The sequence below is a fragment of the Pongo abelii genome, chromosome 2 (assembly GCF_028885655.2).
Source record: "Pongo abelii isolate AG06213 chromosome 2, NHGRI_mPonAbe1-v2.0_pri, whole genome shotgun sequence".
Lineage (NCBI taxonomy): Eukaryota > Metazoa > Chordata > Mammalia > Primates > Hominidae > Pongo > Pongo abelii.
This window is the reverse complement of record NC_085928.1, coordinates 71320857-71342272: the sequence shown is the minus strand read 5'-3', so window position 1 is coordinate 71342272 and position 21416 is coordinate 71320857. Positions and strand designations below refer to the sequence as shown.

Genomic DNA, 21416 nt, shown 5'->3' with positions numbered 1-21416 from the left:
AAATCTGCTGAATCTTTCTAGCATCTGTGTGTCTCAGTCTACATGAGTAAACATCTTTGATTTGTTTTCTCATAACTCCATCTCTTTCTTTTGGTTTTCCTTTTGAAACACGATTTTGTTGTTGTTGTTTTTGGTCTTGTTTTTTTTTTTTTTTTTTTTTGAGACAGAGTCTCATTCTGTAGCCCAGGCTGAAGTATAGTGGCACGATCTCAGCTCACTGCAGCCTCTACCTCCTGGGTTCAAGGCAATTCTCCTGTCTCAGCCTCTCGAGTAGCTGGGATTTCAGGCACACGCCACAACTCGGCTAATTTTTGTGTATTTGGTACAGACGGGGTTTCACCATGTTGGCCAGGCTGGTCTTGAACTCCTGACCTCAGGTGATCTGCCCACTTCGGCCTCCCAAAGTGCTGGGATTACTGGCGTGAGCTACCGTGCTCGGCCAGGATTTTTTTTTATATTAACGATTTCAAATCCATTATGTCTTTCATTTTCCATATCTTTTTTATCCTAATAATTTGCTGATACATTTTAACTAAGGCATATATTCTGAGGGAGCAGTATGCTGAATGGGCAAATTAAACAGGTCTTTCAAAGAAAAGATCTTCCCCACAGCATGACCATTAGAAATTCTGAGAGTGAAAGAATTTATGGGTTATTCTTGGTAATGCAACTGACAATTTATACAACAGAAGGTTAAAAGAATGTGCCTTTTAAAGATAAATACTGTACTCTTTGGGTAAAAGTAATAATGGAGAAGAAAATCAGGAGACTTGAAAAGGTAAGCTTTGCATACTAGAGAGGTAAAAGATAATGCTTCAGAGTTCTCATTTTATCTAAACCGCATACTCTTTCCTAGAAAACGTGATGAAAAGGATGAACCTCCTCCAAATAAAGAATATAATAATGTATTATTAAATCACAGAGATCAAAAGAACCTCTTATTAACGGAGAATTAATTGAAAAAAAGCTGCTTTTTCTTTGGTCCACTTCAAGCTATGTTGTTGAAAATATTTCTTAACACTGTATTTCAGTGTGCGTGTGGGTGAGTTTAATGCTAGTCCCTTAGAATTTTGTAAATGGGTATATGAATAAGAAGTGTAGTAATTAAATAAACCTGGAAAATCCTGACGATCAAGCTTTAGTAAGTGGCTAAACCATTTCATGTATTACTCGGAAGACCATGTGGAGGATGATTTCAAGCTTGGCTAACTCACAGCTCAGTTGCATTTTCACTTCCCTATCAAGTATTTATCCTGTTGTCACTGGTATGCTATGGTCTCCTCAGGACTACAAAATGACTAGAGTAGTTGCAGGGTGTGTGGGCAGGGTGTGGTGTGGGGGATTTTTTATACAATTGACTAATCTCTTTGTAAGAATAAATAAACTTTCTCAGAAATTCCCCAGCAAACTCTTTGCTTATATCTCATTGGCTAGAATTGTATCCTATCCCTTGTTCCTAAACCAGTTCTTGCAGAGGAGATTGGATTGGCTTAGACAAATCAGGGTTAACTCAATGAAAAGTCCAGAAATCCTCACTCACATTGGTGGCCTCCAATATCTGAACAGAATCAGATTTCAGTTGGGAGGGGAGGAGTAGGGATGGTATATGAGTAGTCAAAGACTCAGAGGTTGACAAATATTTGTGACTGCCACACTAGGGAAAATAAAGCCTAAGTCCTTTTTATAAAACATAAACTTGTCACTTCTGATTTTGTTGATATAAGACTACATTTTCAAGTCCTATTAGCTCCAAAGACAAATTTAATGCATAAGTCTTCTCAGAGCCTTTAATATGTTAACATACCTGGAGACTCTGTGAGAGAGGGATAAAGCCTGCAATGTTTCACAGATAATAAAATATTTTATTATGTAAAATAATGCAATTATTTTTCAAGGCATTCTCTCCAGGATGATTGTCTTTATTAGTGTAGTTTAGAAATGGCTCCCCTCAATTATTAGTCTGAACCTATTTCATAGTATATATTTTATAATGGTCAAAATGCCTCCGAGATTGCCTTTTCTAAGTTCTATAAAAAATGAGAGAAATTTATAAAGTAGCAGGTTATAAAATTCATATTAAAAATGAATAGCCTTATAAAATAAATATAGTAAAATGGTAATGTTAGAATTTAGTGGGTTCACTCTAAAGTTCTTTTAACATTGCTCTATGTTTGAAATTTTTCATAATAGAAAGTTGGAAAACAGTAAAACAGCCACAACGTAGCAAAGAATAGCTTTTATATATAGATGAAATACCAGTAAAATGATTCATGAAAAATAACACCATACTTATAATAGCAAAAATGAATAAAACATCTTGGCTAACTTTGCAAGAAACATTCAAAACCTATATGAGAAAAACTTTAAACACTATTGAGAGAAGCAAAAGTAGACTTGAGCAAATGAAGATATAGATAGGAAGATTCAACCTGAGCACGGCTTCTGTTCTAGGTGAGTTTACTTTTAAATACAACAGAAACCCAATAAATGGACCACCAAGTTGCTAGATTTTCTTTCTGAAGATAATGGTTAATAAATTTTATTGGAAGAAATAAATTATTCAGAAAAATCTTTAAAAATCAACAAATCTGGCACAGAGGGGCTTGTTCTGACAGTTATTAAAATATGTTATAAAGCCTTTATAATTGAAACTCTGGTTTGGTGCATGGATAGAGAAGGTAAACCATGAAACAGATTTTAAAAATCCAAAAGTGGACCCAGTCACATATGGAAATTTAACATATAGTAAAGGCAAAACCTCAAGTCAGCAAGAGAAGGTGAACTGTCGTATATTACAATAACTGCATAGCTATATGGTAAGAGATAAAATTTTGATTCATTTCTCACATTGCATAACAAAACACATTCCAAGTGAATCAAATATTTAACTTAAAAAAATTATATCAGTACTAAGAGAAAACATGGATGAAAACTTCTGTACTCTGTAAGTGGACTCATTTTTTTCTAACCATGATTCAAAATCCAGAAGTATTAAGAGAAAACTAAGTCAATACATTTTATTAGAAAGAAATGAATAAATTTTTATATTTGGAAAAAGATACCTAAAGGAGGTAAAAGAATAATGACAAACTGGGAAAAATATTTGCAACTTAATCTCAAAGAGTTAATATATCTAATTAAATTTAAATAGAGAAGAGAATGGCCAATAACTTTTTATCAGAATTGGCTTATTTATGAACAGTTTACAAAAAAAGAAACAAGTTTCATCTTTCCACATGAAACAAGCTCAATTTCCTTTATAACAAGAAAAATGCAAATAAAAATACACTGTGGTAGCCTTTCTCACGTACCTGATCGATGCAAATTAAAGTTCGACAGCATACTCTGTTGCTGAGGTTGCAGGGAAACAAACATTCAAATCCATTGCTGGTGGGACAGCAAAATGATGCAACCCTTTTAGAGTGGAATTTACCTATATATATAAAAAATACGCATGAATTTACCCTTTGACAAAGCTCCTCCACTTCTCAAAATTCTTCCCCAAAATACTCAGGCAAAACATGAAAAACACATACAGGCATATGCAGAAGGCTGTTCTATACTTTTTAGACTATTAGACATGATTGTTATTCTAAGAATGTTATCTGTATATTATGGGATAAAGCAAATGAATAATCATAACAGTATCATTAAGAACCAAGATTTTCCTCATGAGAGGAAGGAAGTAGAGATTTAAGAGTGTCAAAGTTAAGCAAAAACTCTGTAGTCCTGAATTTGAATGGGAAGTAGCTGCATAAATTCATGATAAATTTTGTCTTTAAAAAAAAATCCTATACTATATACACTGAAAAACCCTAGATCCCGTGACAGGCAGTGAGCATAAAGTTGATTTGGTATTTAAATGAGATACATATAAAACACAACTCTCTGGCATATGAGATATTAATGGTGCTCTGTAATGGAAAAATACAAATTCAAGTAAATTTGGGAAATTCTGAATTTCCCTCTTGGTGACTACATTTTATGTTATATGTTAAATGTTCTGGAAAAGTCTCTCAATGAAGCAACCTAAAACATTTTAGCACAGTGGCTGTCCGGAACCCTTTGTGTGTTTTGCAGGAAAAGGGGTTGAGGTTGTAGAACTCTTATTGTTTCTTCACTACACAAATGTGCCATAGAAAACAATTTGGAAAATATTCCTGTGAAAGTGAAATGCAATTTGTGGATAATTATTCTTCATAGAGGGACAAGAGGTCTAGAGAGAGCTACTGGTGTCATGTACTTAATGAATGCATAATTTAATGCAACAAGTGTTATTTAGTATCTGCTGGATGCCAAATGCTATGTTCAATGGTGGAGATCCAAAGGTAAAAACAAGAAAAATGTCTTGGACACCTGGTAGAGCATTAAAATATGATTCTATATTGACAATGCTATAAGCAAGATTTGAAATGTTTTATGGGAATGTTGAATTGTGACTGAGTGCCTCAGTGTGACAAACAGTTGGGAATTAAATATGATGGTGAAAGCAAAGAGGAAGGATCTCCCTGGCAAAGTAAACAGCATGAGCAAAGATAGTTTAACAGCAACAATAGTCACACCTATCTGGAAGAATAAAGGAAAATAAATGTGAGAGGGTAGGCAGGGTCCAGGTAATGAAAAGAATGTGGGCTTTGGGGTCTGATAAGCCTGGGCCATCATCATTGCTCTACCTGTAAATGACCTTTGGAAGGTGATTTAATCTCTATAAGGCTCAGCTTTCCCATTGGTATCATAAGGATAAAAAAAAATTACCTCACGAAGTGATGATGACATAAAAATCCCACATCCACAGCTTTCAACACAGTGTGGGCACTTAGTCAATATCAGTTGTTATCATTATTAGGCAGATGGGAGCAAAATGATAAATATCTACTGTTACCAGTAAAAGGGATCTGAATTTAATCTGTAGTCAGTAGACAGCCATTGAAGGATTCTTAGTGTAGGAATGATGTGACTAGCTCTGTAGTTTGCAAAGGTGAACGTGGAGGAATGAATGGATGAAAGGGGACATTGAGCATTGCACGTGATGGAAAATGGTGGGAGGTGTAAAGAGGCCATTGGTGGAGTGTTTGAAACTGTTCAGTACTTCACAGGTAGGACTGCTAGAATTCATTCGACTTACATATGTGAGAGCAGGGATTGTGAAAGAGAAGAGAAAGAAAATGGACATCAATGTTTCTAGCCTGAGCATCTGAATCTCCAGTAATACTAACAATTGAGACAGGCAACAGAGACAGTACAATAGGTGTGTAGAAAGTAATGAGTTCAGGTGTGGAATTTAGTTTGTTTTCTGTCATTATCCATTTGGCCTTTCTAGAGTAAGCGAGCTTTTCAGGTTTGAATGTGGCAACCCAGCTTCTGATTTCAAAGATCCTTTTATTCTAAGGGACCACTGTATTTTGAATAGTAAGGTGTCACAAAGTAAAATACTACAAACCATTAGAGAAATCTAACATGGTAGCTGGATATGGATACCAACTGGCTATCACGTGGTAGGCAAATGTGGCTTGAATTACTGTACTTACCGAAGCAGTGTTTTCTTTAAGCATAATTGAAAGTTTACTTTTAAATTTGGACATTCTACTCAATGCCAATTTGTGTGTGTGTGTGTGTGTTTCTTGTTTTCATGTGCAGGACAGGAGAGAATTGGAAAAGATTCCAACTATGAGCAGGAGGGTAAAGTCCAGTTTGTGATTGATGCAGTCTATGCTATGGCTCATGCCCTTCACCACATGAACAAGGATCTCTGTGCTGACTACCGGGGTGTCTGCCCAGAGATGGAGCAAGCTGGAGGCAAGAAGTTGCTGAAGTATATCCGCAATGTTAACTTCAATGGTGAGTCTCCAAAAATCCATCCTTTTTGGAATCCTAAGCGTTGGCATTCTGTTTCATAAGTTTTAAATGTCTATTATTATTTACTTTAAAATACATGTCAAAAGTTGCTTGATTATAAAACTTTAAATGATTGAACCAATGCATGAATGAGCAAATGAATGAAAGAAAGAGTTAAAATATGTTTGGGGGTTATGGTTTCGTCTCATTTTCTTGAAATAGAGATTTATTGTTTGTTTGTTTGTTTTGCACAAAGCCAAATTCTTCTTTGGTGAATTTAGGTGGGCATAGGATGGAAGAGGAAGGGAAAGGAGCAGTTGCTGTAGGTACCTCTGAATATGGAAAAACTGAAGCCATTTTTCCTCTGCTCTCATACCACAACAAGAATTCACACAGAAGACTTCTGTGACCAAATGTCAGTGGAGAGGTTTCCCCCACACACCAAGCTAGCAATAAATTCTGCAGTGAACACAAGCTGAGTGTCCTCTACTTCAATTCCTACATGATCTATCTGGCATGCTGTCAAACCCCACAAGTTGGAGGCTTAGTTCCCAAGACTCTTCCCCTTGCCACTTGCAATGACAGTGGCAAACCCTAGGTTGCTTTGTCTGTGCTTCTGATGGTCTGGCTATAAATTGGAATTTTCACAATCCCCTCCTCAGGTTTGATTAATTTGCTAGAGCAACTCACAGAACTCAGTAAAACACTTACTTAAATTTATTACAAAGGGTATTTTAAAGGACACAAATAAACCTCCAGATGAAGAGATCCTAGGGCAAAGTCTGAAAGGGTCCTGAGAGTAGGAGTTTCTGTCCCCAGGGATTTGGGGTGTGCTGGCCTCCCCTGCACACAGTTGAGTTCTTGCTCACCTTCCTGTCAGCCTCCATGTGTTCAACTCTGAACCTTGTCCTCTTGGGCGTTTTATGAAGATTTCATTGAATAGGCATGATCGACAACCATGAAGAAATGTCATAGGACACACAGGGTATAATCTGATACTAATAGGCTAAGCAGGAATACCCAGCGAGGCCTATCTGTTCAGATCCTTCTTAGTCTATCAGTGCAACATTTCTTCTTCCAGGATATGGGGCAGGACCCTTCTAAAATGAGGGTCTGATAGCCTATTAACAAAAAGGTGGAGGAATGTTAGAATCCTGCCTTGCGCTGGTAAAAGGAGGGCAGGGGAAGGTCAGAAAGAGAAACTGTTTTCTGAGGCCTAAAGCGCCCCAACATTATAGCAAGGGCTATGGTAATTATGAGCCAAGAACCATAAATGAAAAGCTACACAGACACACACACACACAAACACGCATATACACACACACTCTCACACACTCTCTCTTATAAACTAACATCACAATACTCAAGTTAATTGAGGTAATATTTGTTATTTGCCACATCAACCATATTTCAAGTTTTAAACATATTTCTCAAAGTACAAAACTCTTTTATAAATTGATAGGTTTCCTAAAAGAGGTGGGTAGAGATAAGTGAAAAAATGGGCCAATAGGATAAAAGACATAGGAGGAAGCACACTCTGATAATGTCTATTTGAATAGTCTCAACTCTTACATCTTAATGTTTCACATGCCAAGAGCTAAATAAGTAAACTTGAATGTATGAGCAATGCAACATTCAACACAGACAGTAACAAATAATCTTAATTATATTATACATAAATTATGTAACTGAAGTGAAGGAGGGTGAGGAAGAAATAATGAATGCAAGTAATTTTGGAAAATAGTATTTGACTATATAAGGCTGAAGACAAAATAACTGTACACATATATTGGACAATATCTAGTAAATCTGTATTTTTTTCACAATTCTGAAGCTAATCTATGTATATAATGGGACTGAGAAAATAATTATATATATTGCGGATAATGAGAGCCAGGTTTCTCATTATCCAAGATAAAAATCACTAATAAGGAATGAGAGAAATATAGAATGAGCCCTGTTGTGTTGGATTACAATATGTATGGTTTTTAATATACATGCAATGGGTAAATATAGAAGTAAATTTTATATGTGTATTATATATGCCAATTCTACCTGGCTCTGTTCCCTGAGAGGGCCTGAGAGCAATGGTACACTGGTAAAAATGAGCACATGTAGCACACAGATCTTATTTATAAATACCATTGTTAAATTAAAAAGCTTAAAAGAACCCTTAAAAAATGGTTGGAACCAGAGCTGGGGCAGGGAAGGCCCAAGATAAGCTTGACACATGCTGTGCCAGAATATAAGAAAGTTCTCAAAAACTGAAGTGGTCATGTTGAAAGGGCACAGAAACCAAATTGGAAGAGATCCCATTGGCCAACTCTGGGACCCCAGTGGATTATAACTCATAAAATAAAATAAATAACCATGAGTCCATACTGATATCAATAAACACTTGAACTAATTAAACAAATACAAGAGAATAGGCAGCATGATGGAATAAAATTAAGATGGAAATACAAAGTTGCCCTTTTGTAAAGACCTAAGTAGTAATTTTTTTAGGCAAGAATCATGGGATGCTAAAAGTATTGGGTTACATTATGATGAGAAACAAGACATTTGCATAGCTTCAAAGTACCTTTCACCAAGATACATATGAATAACCAAAAAGAAAATAGTAGCTCTGTAGTGGAGAAAACTGGGAGATAGCACGTAAAACAGGTAATCAAGGTGGGCATCATGACTAATGAGACTTAGGAACATTGTGTGCCTTTTGATATGATACACTGGCATGATTACAGCATCACTTCTGAAGTTTTACTGCCAAAAAGCCTACCTTAAATCAATTTTAAGGAAACATCAAACAAATCCAAATTAAAATATGTTTTATAAAATCACTGGCAAGTACTTTTCAAAAGTGTCCAGGTCATGAGAATAATAGATAAAGGAACTGTTTCTGACTCAAAGAGACCAAGAAAGTATTACTATCAAATGTAATGTGGAAATATTGATTAATCTTATGCTAGAAAAAACACTAATGGGAAGGTGGAGGAATTTTAATAACATTTACAGATTAATTTTAATAGCATTCTATCAGTGTTAGCTTACTGGTTTAGATATAGTATGATTTTAAAAAAACTCTTTACTTTTTTCTCTTAATAACAACTCATTTAAAACCCACAACATTATCAATCTTCCAGGAGTTACCTAGTATCTGAATGAAGGAGAACCACATTCAATATGGGGACCAATAGTTTCCTAGTTTTGATGGAGAGAAAGAAGGTCAACTACAAATCATGTTCTTTCTGTATTTTTTTCTTGAAGTTACAGAATCTCCTAATATTTGTATAACCAGTTTTCCCAGAGTCAAACAAATATAAATTTTATTTTTTTCAAGCATCATATTTCATTTGCTGAGGTCAGTTTCTGGATTTTTTATTCTGGTTCATGGATATGTATGAATATTCTTACACTAGCGACAAAAATAAAATTTGTTTGGTGAGTTTTCTTGATGGTTCTTCCCTGATTCTTCTTTTAGAGAATGATTATAGACCATTTTGTCTAGATGGTCTTGTCTATTGACATAGCCAGAATAACTGAGCTATTCATAGGGCTTATGTTTATTAAGTGGTTATTGTGTGCCAGAAACTGCTAAACATTTTATGCATTGGCTTATTTTATCTTTAAAACCTCACAATGGTTTAGGATGCTATTTTTTCCCTTTTTTTAAACAGATAAGGAAACTGATTCATGGGGAATTTAAGAATTACGATATTCAAATCCATACAGCTAGGTAGCAATGATGTTATACTTGAGACACAGGACAACTAAGTCCACAGTCTGCTTCCTTGAATGTTATTCTTCAAGTTGTTGAGAGGAAGGGCTTCCTGTATCATTCCTGCTGCCTCCTCTTAGATCTGAGGTTGCATGGTAATTTCAGGAAGGGCTAATTTTTTCTCTCTCTTTTTTTTGGTCATCATTGTAATCATACTCTATGGTCAACAAAATCTTCTTTCTCTGAGGATATATTTTTCTTCCATATGACAACTAAGAGACTTCTGGCTCCCAAGACACTACAGTATTCATGGATGACAGGGCTCAAAAGTTTTGTAAAGCAAAGAAGCTGTGCTAAATTTAATCAGTGAGTCCTATGTCACTTTACAGGAGCAAAGATTAGAGGGGAAAAAAACTTGACATGTTTTACTCATTCAATTTTCTGACTTTTAGTTAAAAAATCAAATCCTAGAGAAAAGAAAATATTTGTCCAAGACTCCATAACTAGCAAAGGACAGACACAGATCTAGAACTCAAGTCTTTTTCCAATCCGTTGTGAAAAATTTAAACTTTATTTTGCATGTTTTAGGAGGATTTTGATTTTTCTTTGTCTCAATAAGCTTGAGATTATGTTTCACTGTTACTTTAGTACAAAATTTTCTGTATAGATAGGAGTTTTGTTCCAGATAGCAGAGTATAATTTAATAATTCTGGTCTTCACATTTGCCAAAGTAGCAATTTAAGAAATGATAATATCGTACCCTAAAGGTATTGATACAGTTTCATCAAGTATTTAGCCTCCTCTTATGCATTGAGGAAAGAAATGGGTAATTTAGTTTTTATCATGCCTAGATATTTTTCCTGCATCCCAAATCAATGCAAAGTTCCAAGCCTAAATTCATTTTAGTTATCTTTATGTTGGCCCATCGAATATAAATTTAACAAATTTGGTGTCTTGATTGTAAAATCTCAAATAATAGCTATAGAAAGAAGGATTTCATCTGAAGCATGTCTGTACTTCAATTTACTAGTTTCTAGAAAACAAATTGGAGTAGGTTATATTTTGTAGAGATGGCAGATCTCACATGCTCTTTTTGCAATATGATGTTAGCTTTCCTTCATCAAGAGGTGAGATCTGTTTTTCCTCCCTTTGAGTGAGCCTGTGACTAATTTGGAAGTAGCACTGTGACTTCTAAGGCAAAATGTTTTTGTCTAGTTTTGTTGGAACATTTGGACTATGAGCATGGCTACCATGCTGGGAGGAAGCCTAGATGCTCCACTGACGGGCCACATGTAGCCACATGTTCTGGCTACAACCCCAGTTGAGGATCCCACCTGTTAACCAATATCAATATCAGGCTGTCAGACATGAGAGCCTCAAATTGCCCCAGCTGACATGAGTGGACCAGAGAGCTGCTGTCCCCACAGAGCTCTGACCAAATTACAAAATAAATGTTGTCACTGTTTTGAGTACTAATATTCAGAGTGGTTTCTTGGGCAGAAAGAGATATCAGGAACCCGAACAAATGCAACGTTCCTGGAATCTGTGGCATGGCATGGTAAAATGAGAACAGAAAATGTGTCTGGTAAATACATTGATGCAGAAGACTGTTTTATTATCTGGGCTATCTGAATCTCTATTCCTTCTCTGTCCAAGAAGAAAGAAACTCAGACACTCTCATCCAGTAGGTCCTTTACTGTCTGTTACCCATCTTGTCAGGTGGCCCTATTTCTTTTGCCCTAGTGTACCTGCATCTTGGCTCTAATGCCTTGTGGGCATCTCTGTGGGGAATCACTTCCCCTTTGGTGAATTCGTTATCTCCTCTGGACTTTTTTAAAATACAGAGTTCATTGAACACAATGTTTCTTATTCTCTTTTAAGAAGTTCATGGATGCTGTTAAAAAGGAGATATGGGGATTAAAAACTGGAAATAATAAGACAGCTGCATTAGAGAATCCATCAAAAAGGCCAAAGCCACACAATGTGCTATTACAAGTCATCACTTAAATAAAGTATGCAGCTCTTCTGCCTTAATTTTTTTTTGAACCGGAACTTTAATGAGAATGGAAAGGGCATGACAAGACCATTTCTTCTAACAAAGATTGCAAGAAGGGAAAAAGATTAAGTGATGGGGCCCATTCTGATGAATATGTAGCTGGTGCACTTGAGTTCTTCTGGAGCCCCAGGCCTCCAATATTCTTCCTTTCTCCTCTCAAAGACTATGAAAATCTCAAATCATGTTGTTTAATTAATAGAAGCTATAGAATTACAGTAAAGCACAACATGAATCCTAGTATCCAATGTGAAAGAAAAAGGTGAGTATCTGAATAATAATGTCTTCGTGCAAACTGACAGGATTCTCATTTCTTTGCTAATAACATGTGAAATCCAGATTTTATTTCTTCTTCTTATGTACTCGCAAGGCTTGTTGAAATCAGAAAGCCAATATTAAAAATCTTTTGTTGTTATTGATGTTTTTGTTGTCATTATATTCTCCCTATACTGGAAAGACTTGTGTTGATTCTTACACACAGCAGGCTTAAGAGATCCCTATTATGATAAAGTGGGTGCCTTTGTGGTCTATGGGGGTAGTGTCTAGGTAAAAGACAGAAAAAAAACAAATTGAAATGGTGCTTTGGCCACACACAGATTCAGCTGTTGACTCAAATTGGCGGGACCAAAGCAGTGTTGCTCATAGGAGATTGGTGTCCATTCCCAGAGCTCCAGCTTGCTGTTTGGAAAATAAAAAAATGTTTATAGTGATGGAGAAATTTAAATTAGATACCAGTTAGGTATAAGCATTTAACCAGCAGGTGGGGAGCAGAGAGGGAGGAAGGAGCCAGTGTGCCAAAGCCTTTATTGGGGTTCAGGGTATGTATTAATCCATTTTCACACTGTTGCACTGCTGATAAAGACATGCCCAATACTGGGTAATTTATAAAGAAAAAGAGGTTTAATGGACTCACAGTTCCATGAGGCTGGGGAAGCCTCACAATTAGGGAGGAAGACAAAAGGCACGTCTTTACATGGTGGCAGGCAAAAGAGAATGAGAGCCAAGCGAAAGGGGAAACCCCTTTTAAAGACATCAGATCTGGTGAGACTCATTCACTACCACAAGAACAGTATGGGGGAAACTGCCCGCATGATTCAATTATGTCCCACTGGGTCCCTCCCACAACACATGGGAATTATGGGAGCTACAATTCAAGATGAGATTTGAGTGGGGAAACAGCCAAACCGTATCAGGGCATTACCTAGATATGTTTCCTGTGACAGAGTTGGATTTGTTAACTTGAAGAGTGTGTGAGTATAAGCAAGAGAACTCAGTAAGCCCGTTCTTGGTAGTTCCAGGAGCATAGTAAGCCACTCAAGTGGTTCAGGTTGTAGAGCCTTGTTTGTCTAGAACACAAAAACAGGCAATGGATGAAGACTGCCCTCAAATACGTAGATCAAGGGTGACAAGACAGAGACAGGATGAGATGGATACCGAGGCAATTTGAATATTCATATTCAAATGAGAGTTATGGCAGCATCTTAACCAGACAGGGAAAAGTATGCTTAAAATAGTAAAAAAAGAAAAAAAAAAAAAGATGCCAAACCTTGAGGAAGCAGCCATCATGTTGAGAACGTCCCCACACAAACAACTAACTCAACACAAGAATGACGCTAAAATATGTGTTCAATAGATGGTAATGATTTTTTATACTTTTTATTTTTATCATTGTTTTATCTGCTTATACCTCAAAACCAGACTTAACAATGCTTTCAGCTCCCCAGACAAATGTATTTTTCATTGCACCAAAGTTGCCCTCTTCTAACTGATATCTAATTTTAATTTCTCTGTCACTATAAACAATTTTTTTTTCCCAACAGCAAGCTGGGGCTCACATTGGGAGAGGGCACTGATAGTCTCAGAGCAGCATTGCTTTGGTGCCACCAATTTGGGTCAATGGCTGAATCTGTGTGTGGCCAAAGCACCATTTCAGTTTGTAAATGGCACGAAATAGAGCATTGTTTTCTACTGGAAATATTGGTCCAGTATTAGCCCATAGACAGGTAGCAGTCATATATCATATTATCATGTGGCCAGTGGTTTTTTTTCCTAGTTCCAGAGGATCATGAAATAAACAGAACTCAGTTACTGAATGTTTTGTGATTCATTTATAACTATTGCTGAAACTAACCAAAACTCATGTCTTGCATTATTTGTACATAGTTTTCCAGTTGTTCTATGTGGTTAATATTAAGGATTTTTTACTCATCCAACCATACAGTTATATATTAAGTATGGACAGATAGATACAGATATTGATATAGGTATATACACTTAATAAATATATTGGTTCTTTAAAATTAACTCCAAAGTCTAATTCTGCCAAAATAATTGGTTGTGTCTTAAGATAGACATTTTAGGAAGATCCATATGAGAGATTGAGAAAGAAACCAATATTTATTGAACACCTGCCAAACACACTGCTAAACATTTTACCTGTTTATGATATAAATTAGAAATAACCAGCAAAAACATTTTAAATACAATGAGTAGAAAACTACATTTAAATACATTTTTCTTATTTACTTCTTGTTTTCTAAATTGCATTTCTCTTTTAACATCAATTTGTTATTTTTGAAATTGTTCTTTACTGACCAAAATTTAGTGTTAGATGGAAACTAAAATAATAGTTAAAATCATCATCATCAGGAGCATAATAAAACTTAAGGCTGTCTCTTTAAAATAATGCGTATAGTTTTTATTCCTCAGAAAGGGGAAAATACTAGAATAAAATTTTAAGAAATATTGAGAATCAGTGAAACTATTCAAAAGGGGAAGTACTCTTCCACCTTCTATAATTAAAATCCATAGGCCATAGTGATAACTTGCCTATGAATTCCAGGGGCCGTTTTGGGGGGACCTATTAAAGGGGATATCTACTAACTATCTTGCTCCTCGGCAAGTCTCTAGCCTGTCACCCATAGTACAAGAGATATAAGGAATCTTGTTTAACTTTAGAATCTTTCATTTTTTTCTGTCTTCCTTAGGTAGTGCTGGCACTCCAGTGATGTTTAACAAGAACGGGGATGCACCTGGGCGTTATGACATCTTTCAGTACCAGACCACAAACACCAGCAACCCGGGTTACCGTCTGATCGGGCAGTGGACAGACGAACTTCAGCTCAATGTGAGTTCTGCTTACTTCCCTTCTTCCCTTGTTGAGATGAATGAACAGACTTTTAATTTGCTCAGTTATACAAATGTTTCTTGTTTAATGTTCATGTGCATATACAAGTGAGCATGAAATTTGTTGTGGGCATCAGCAGGAACTGATATCCAATAATAATCATGGTGATGACGATGATGGGAAATGTGCATTGAGTTTTGTGTATTATATTCATCACCTGTGGGAATTATCTCATTTAATCTGAGACTGGGGTTACTTAGCAAACAGGTTACTACTTAGCAATTTCACAAGATCCTTCTCTTGGTTAAACTTTTTATTTCTTCTGCCTCCTCCCATTCCTTCCTTCCTTTTTCTTCTTTATTTGGTGGTACTGATTTTTTTATTATTATTTTGATACATTTGAGTGTATCACTTTATGTGAAGTTTATAATGGGATTATCTGAGTAATTGCAGTGCTTCCATTTCTGTAACCTCTCCCACTTTCAGTAAAATGTGACCTTAAGTAAGCAGCCACTTCCTTTCACAAGATTATGTCAAATCCATCAGCCAATGTCCCAGCTCCAAAACAATCCAACAATTCTCTCTTAGCCTTTTGTTCTATTTAGGCCTTGAAATAATTGGATAAGATTCATCCACATTGGGGAGGGCAATTTGCTTTACTCACCTACTGATTCAAATGGATCTAATCCAGAAACCTCACAGACACACCTAGAATATTCGACCAACTATCAGGGCACTGCATGGCAAAGTAGAACATAAGATTAACCATCACAGTCTCTATCCTAGAAAAATCCTTTAATGTCTTTTGTAAAGCAACAAATTATGCCATTAGCCTTTATTAATCTATACCTTAGGAGGCACTTTTGGAATTATTGAGAACAAGGCTTCTTGGGTGTGGGAAGCAAATCCATTTCTTGGGAAGTGGAAGGTTATGTCGTGGTTTCTATGAAGAAAGGGTTGTTCACATAGGGAGCAGTGAAGCCACTACAGGCCAGTTACCTCGTTTGCACAGAGCCTTAGCCTAGATCTGCTTGCACCTGTCCAGTTCTCCCCATCATGAGATGCACCATACGCATGAATTGGCACTAAAACTGGGTCCAAAGGATTATGCTCTGGCATCTGGGTATGGTTGGAATCAACAGGTACTATCCATGGCTTATATAAATGCAAACAGCCAAGATCAAAAAAGAAGCTAAGATTATTCTGAATCCAATGCACACTAAACTTGCAAGTAAAAGGAGAAAATAAAAACAACACAGACAAAAACCTAAAAGGCAAACTCAAGGGGTAGTAATCAAAAGCAGAATCAAAGCAGTATAACCTGGATGATAACACTCAAAGTGTGTTTTTATTGGTTGCTGCCATGTGATATAAAGATGGGTCAGCCACAACTAAAAGTAGAGAATCAAGGTCTATGGTACATAGGTGAAGTGTTCAGGGCTTATTGTAAGACCCAATGGATTGAATAGGTTCATTAATCTTTTCCAGCATAAACCCTGAACTCTTGTTAAATTTCTGGCACATATAATTGTCCAACATCCATAAGAGTTCCCAAGTAGCATTCACCAACTTCAGATGGGATCTTACATGGAAGTTCTTAAGCACACTATTTTTAAGAGCAAACATTAACACTGATTTTATTTTTATTTGTTTGGTTTGTATTTTATCCTTTATAAGAATTGCATTTGATTAGCTATTCAACAAGTTTTTGTTGTTTGTTTGGTTTTGGTTTTAAATGCCTATCAAGTTAGAAGTACTGCAACAGTCAATGCGTAGGTACACAGTGGAGATGAAACAAATGTGGTCCCTGTTCTCGCACAATTCAGCATCTAGAATGGAGTTACATGGTACACAGCAAACAGATATGTACATGGAAATTCTGAAGTGTGATAATGGAAAAGGTGGTAGAGAGGATAATGGAGGTAGAAAAGGAAGGACCTACTACAAAAGAAGCCAGCAAAGTGAAAACTAGAGTGATCAGCAGGTCAGATGGCTGATGTGATGATGATTTAATCAGCAAGGGAAACGAGAGAAAAGGTAAGAGGAGATGTTGGAGCAATAGGTAAGAGCCATACTCATGTAGCCCCTTGTATGTCATGATATGTTTTAAACATTTTATTCTGAGTGCATTTAAAAGCCACTAAGAAGTACTAAGCAAGGAAGTGAGGGAGTGGCTGCATCAGATTTAGGAATAAAATTACTTTGGCTGCTGGGAAGATAATAGAGGGGGCAAAAGTAGCAGCAGAAAGACCAATTATGAGTGTATTGCAGGTGTCTTGCTAGAATGGGGTGGCTAAATGAGGTGGTTCTCAAACTTCAGTGTGCATCAGAGCCATCAGGAGGGCTTGTAACAGCACATATTACTGGGCCCTGCTCTCAGAGAACCTGATTCAGAAGAACTAGAGGTGCGGGAAGCCTCAATATTTGCTTTTTATCAGAAGTCATTGGGCAATGTTGATGATACTTTGAGAACCACTGGCTCAGAGACATGTGTGGTAGTGAAGATGAAGCCAAATGAATGGGATATGTATGTAACGTGAGGCACTGTGTGGATGATGGCAACACATGAGATGAGGGAGGCTGCTGGGAGTGGAAGGGAGAAAAATCAAGAATCCCAACTGGGATTATTATATATGTGAGACTTCTTAAATATACTACAACCAAAATGAAATGGGTATAGGTCTGAAGCTCAGACAACAGTTGTTGAGTCATAATTATAAAACAATGTAAACAACCTATAAATGGTCTTTAAATCCATTACAAAGAGAGACAAGAGAAGAGCAGAGAACCCAAGGCCTTGAAAACCTCCTAGAAAATGACACAATTCCAGCCAGATGCAGTGGCTCATGCCTGTAATCCCAGCACTTTGGGAGGCTGAGGTGGGCAGATTATGAGGTCAGGAGATCGAGACCATCCTGGCTAACACTGTGAAACCCCGTCTCTAAAAATACAAAAAAATTAGCCAGGCATGGTGGCGGGCACCTGTAGTCCCAGCTACTCAGGAAGCTGAAGCAGGAGAATGGCATGAACCCGGGAGGCACAGCTTACAGTGAGCCGAGATCGTGCCACTGAACTCCAGCCTGGGTGACAGAGCAAGACTCTGTCTCAAAAAAATAAATAAATAAATAAAAATAACTGAGCATGGTGGCACACACCTGTAATCCCAGCTACTTGGGAGGCTGAGGCAGGAGAATCGCTTGAACCCAGGAGGCGGAGGTTGCAGTAAGCTGAGATCATGCCACTGCACTCCAGCCCTGGTGAGAGTGCGAGACTCCATCTCAGAAAATAAAATGACACAGTTCTATTCCATCTACTCCAAATAGCACTCAGTTTAAAATATTCTGTTTAATTTGCCCAGAGAGTTGGGCTAACCATATACTTTCAATTTTTGTTTGGGTTTATGCTAGCTAAATCAGGGGTTTGTTCTTGGCTTGGAACTAAGTGGGAGCATTCATTATTCTACTTTGTCATGCTAAGAGTGATGTGCTAGGAAAAACAGGCACGCTCAGGTGGATGCAGTAGTTTATACTTGGTATTGCATGGGACCTAAAAGAGTGAATGACAACCACGAAAGGAGTCATTTTTAGGGGGATAAGAGGCTGGGTTTAATTCAATTACTGTGGCTACTGAGATAATGGGACTTGGTAGGATGTCACCCTGTTGACACCTTTTTTTGTGAGATTTAATCTGAATTGTGTTCGGGGGATTAAAAAAGAAAATAAAAGTTAAGTAGAGTACCCAGAGGCACCCTACTCCTCTCACCTGGGGACCCAGAGCCACAGCCCAGTTGTCCTATCTAATGATTTGTTCCTCTCCAACATCGTCCTGCCCTTGATGTTCCTTTTGCTATAATTATTCTATTAAATGTTCTGTGAGAGTGGAATTTGGGCAAACGGTTTTGTTGGTTTGCTTTCCTCTAGTCAACGGAACAAAATAAAGTATTTCAAGTAAAAAGTGTATGTCTGCTCATAAAGATTCATGGGTACTTTTTCAATTCTCAGTTACATCATCTCAAGCAAATGAAATTTTCAAGAGTGGCTTTCTCTGTGCTCAGTAATTGCAAATGAATTTCTGAGCCAAGAAATCAGAGTTTTAGGTTCTTAGAATCCCAGCTCTGTAGATCAGACTGCTCTGCTGTTCCCTATGCAATTTCTGGAATTTAAGTGGTTAGCTGTGTGCTGTCTGCTGTAAAATGTCTCATGTACCCTCACTACACTCTGTCTCCTCTGTGGCCCAAGAGATGACTGCATGATTAGCTACCAGGATATTTCTGCTGAACAAGAATTCTGTGGAAGGGAATCATAACCAACAAAACCATTCACTCTTCTGATTGTAACCTCTACAGAAACAACCCTAATTTAATTTCTTAGGTTTCTATTCTACCAAGAGACTTTATGAAATACCCTTCCTGGGGGAGAGAAGAAGGGACAATGCAACAAACATGATTGCCTATCTGCAGTGTGTCAGGAGAGAGATGATAGTTCATGGAGATATTAGAACAAATAAGAGGCAGATCCATGCACCCCAAGTTCACAGTCTAGGTAGGGTAAGGGCTCTGTAGTAGATATATGGCATTTTAGGGCTACAGACAGGCACTGGTTTAGAGACACCCACCACAAAGTTATATTTGAACTGAATCTTTTGAAGGTTAAGTAGTAGTTCCCAAGATGAAGTAGAAAAAAAATTGCTTTAGAATAAATAATGCAGTAATATTTGAAAATTAGTTGTATATTCAGAAATATAGGAGTATATTTCTGAAAAAGGCAAGAAATGGAATGTGGATACTTAAAAACTTCTAAACTGATGTTGTAAGTAAAATATGTGTGATAGAAACCATGATGGTTACTTTGTCATCTTTTATTTATCTGAAATTAGGAAGTTCAGAAATGTTAAAAATGTTAATTTTCCAGATAACTAAAATTCTCTAATATGCCAAAATGTCAATTAAAGCATTTTTAGAAAGGAACTATTCTTAGTAGCAGCTTCCTGCAGTGAACTGCATATTCTCTTAAATAGAAGACTGAATGAATATTATTTCCTCTTTTCTGGATAACTGAAGTTCTATAAACCTCAATTTTCTGCCATTGGTTAGGATAGACCAACTTTCTGATCTTCTGAGGTATATGGGGTTTCTTAACTTTTTCTGGTGATTTGTTTTCTCTGTTAAAACTTACACTTCACACCTAGAGACTAAAAGCTCCTTGAAGGTAGAATCCATGTTTTAGTCATTGCTTAGATGCCTGTAAACATGGTACCTAGCACACAGCAGGCATTTGTTATTTTTTTATTAATATATAAAATCGTGTATAATGAACATGTACTTTTTAAAATGATGGACATTATCTGCAGTCATTAGTCACTCTTCCTCCTTCTGAGACGAGCACCCAAGTTTCTCTTTCTTGTTTTTTGAGACAGAGTCTCTCTGTCGCCCAGGCTGGAGTGCAGTGGCGTGATCTTGGCTCACTGCAACCTCCACCTCCCGGGTTCAAACGATTCTCCTGCCTCAGCCTCCTGAGTATTTGGGACTACAGGTGCATGCCGCCACACCCAGCTAATTTTTTGTATTGTTAGTAGAGATGGGGTTTCACCATGTTAGCCAGGATGGTCTTGATCTCCTGACCTTGTGATCAGTCCGCCTTGGCCTCCCAAAGCGCTGGGATTACAGGCGTGAGCCACCATGCCTGGCCCCAAGTTTCTCTTTTCAGCCTTGTGGTTTGCCCTGGGTGTTTCCCAAGTCCAGGAAAGTCAACTAATTCAGTCTAAGCCAATCACTGTGGCCATAGTGATGGGAATGGGTACCCATACTACATCTCCTAATCAAGACATCACTGGATGTCTGCTGGCCAATCTGAGACACGAACATGCTCTTCTTGGAGGCGGTTGCTTCCTAGGGAGCCGTTTTGAGGCCACCATGTAGGAGCTTCAGGGAAGAGAACTCAAAACTTGAAAAGAAAAACTAGATCTAGGTCATATTGTTTGTGCCCTAGGAAATCCTTACCACAAGCCGTTTATAATGCTCTCGGGATTGTTTAGTTATCAATGAATTAAGACAATTTATGTAAGATTACTCTTTCTTTACAATCTTATTCACCATAGTAATCAAAAATGGAAAAAAAAAAAAAGAATTTGTTTTTGTTTTACTGTGCCCAGGATGGAAAATAAAAAAAAATCAGCCATCCCTTATTAAGCAGAAATTTTTTAGATTTTATTAAACTGAGGTGATTCAAATTAATTTCAAAAGTTGTAATGTTTGTTCCATATTGAATCTTTCACACTCATTAGAATTTTGGCTGTCACAGACACTTAAGACATAAGAAAAACAGTTGATTGCAAAAATCTGTTTAATACAATTAAATATTTCCAAATCAATATGGACTTATACCTGCCTATAAAACTGCTAATCACTCTATTGTTTCATAATTACAACAGTAAAAATGTTTTAGAAATCTTATTGTACTCATAATTTACAATGTATTACATGAGGTATGTAATAGCAGTAATCAAGGCAATGTTGACAAAGAGAAAACTATGTAAGGTGTCAAAATCTAGTACTTCTTCAGCTTCAGTTTGAAGGCTTCTTTTGTGGAACCACCTTTTTGCCCATCATAATTAACAGCTCTTTTCTTGTAATTTATAGTTTTATTGTTAATAATTAGGACAGTAGTCTTTAAAGCTGAACTGAT

At 36.9% G+C, this 21416-nt stretch overlaps 1 protein-coding gene across 4 annotated transcripts in view; it reads left to right on the top strand.

The window, feature by feature from the left end:
* Positions 1–21416, top strand: part of GRM7 (glutamate metabotropic receptor 7) — an 884465-nt gene that overhangs the window by 590836 nt on the left and 272213 nt on the right. For all 4 annotated transcript variants that reach the window (XR_008523197.2, XM_024243985.3, NM_001131533.1 and 1 more), the window contains 2 exon segments: positions 5638–5838; positions 14594–14733. Coding sequence is in view for 3 of the 4 variants with exons in the window: in XM_024243985.3 (XP_024099753.1) it covers positions 5638–5838; positions 14594–14733 (341 nt within the window). In the remaining variant the exon portion in view is untranslated.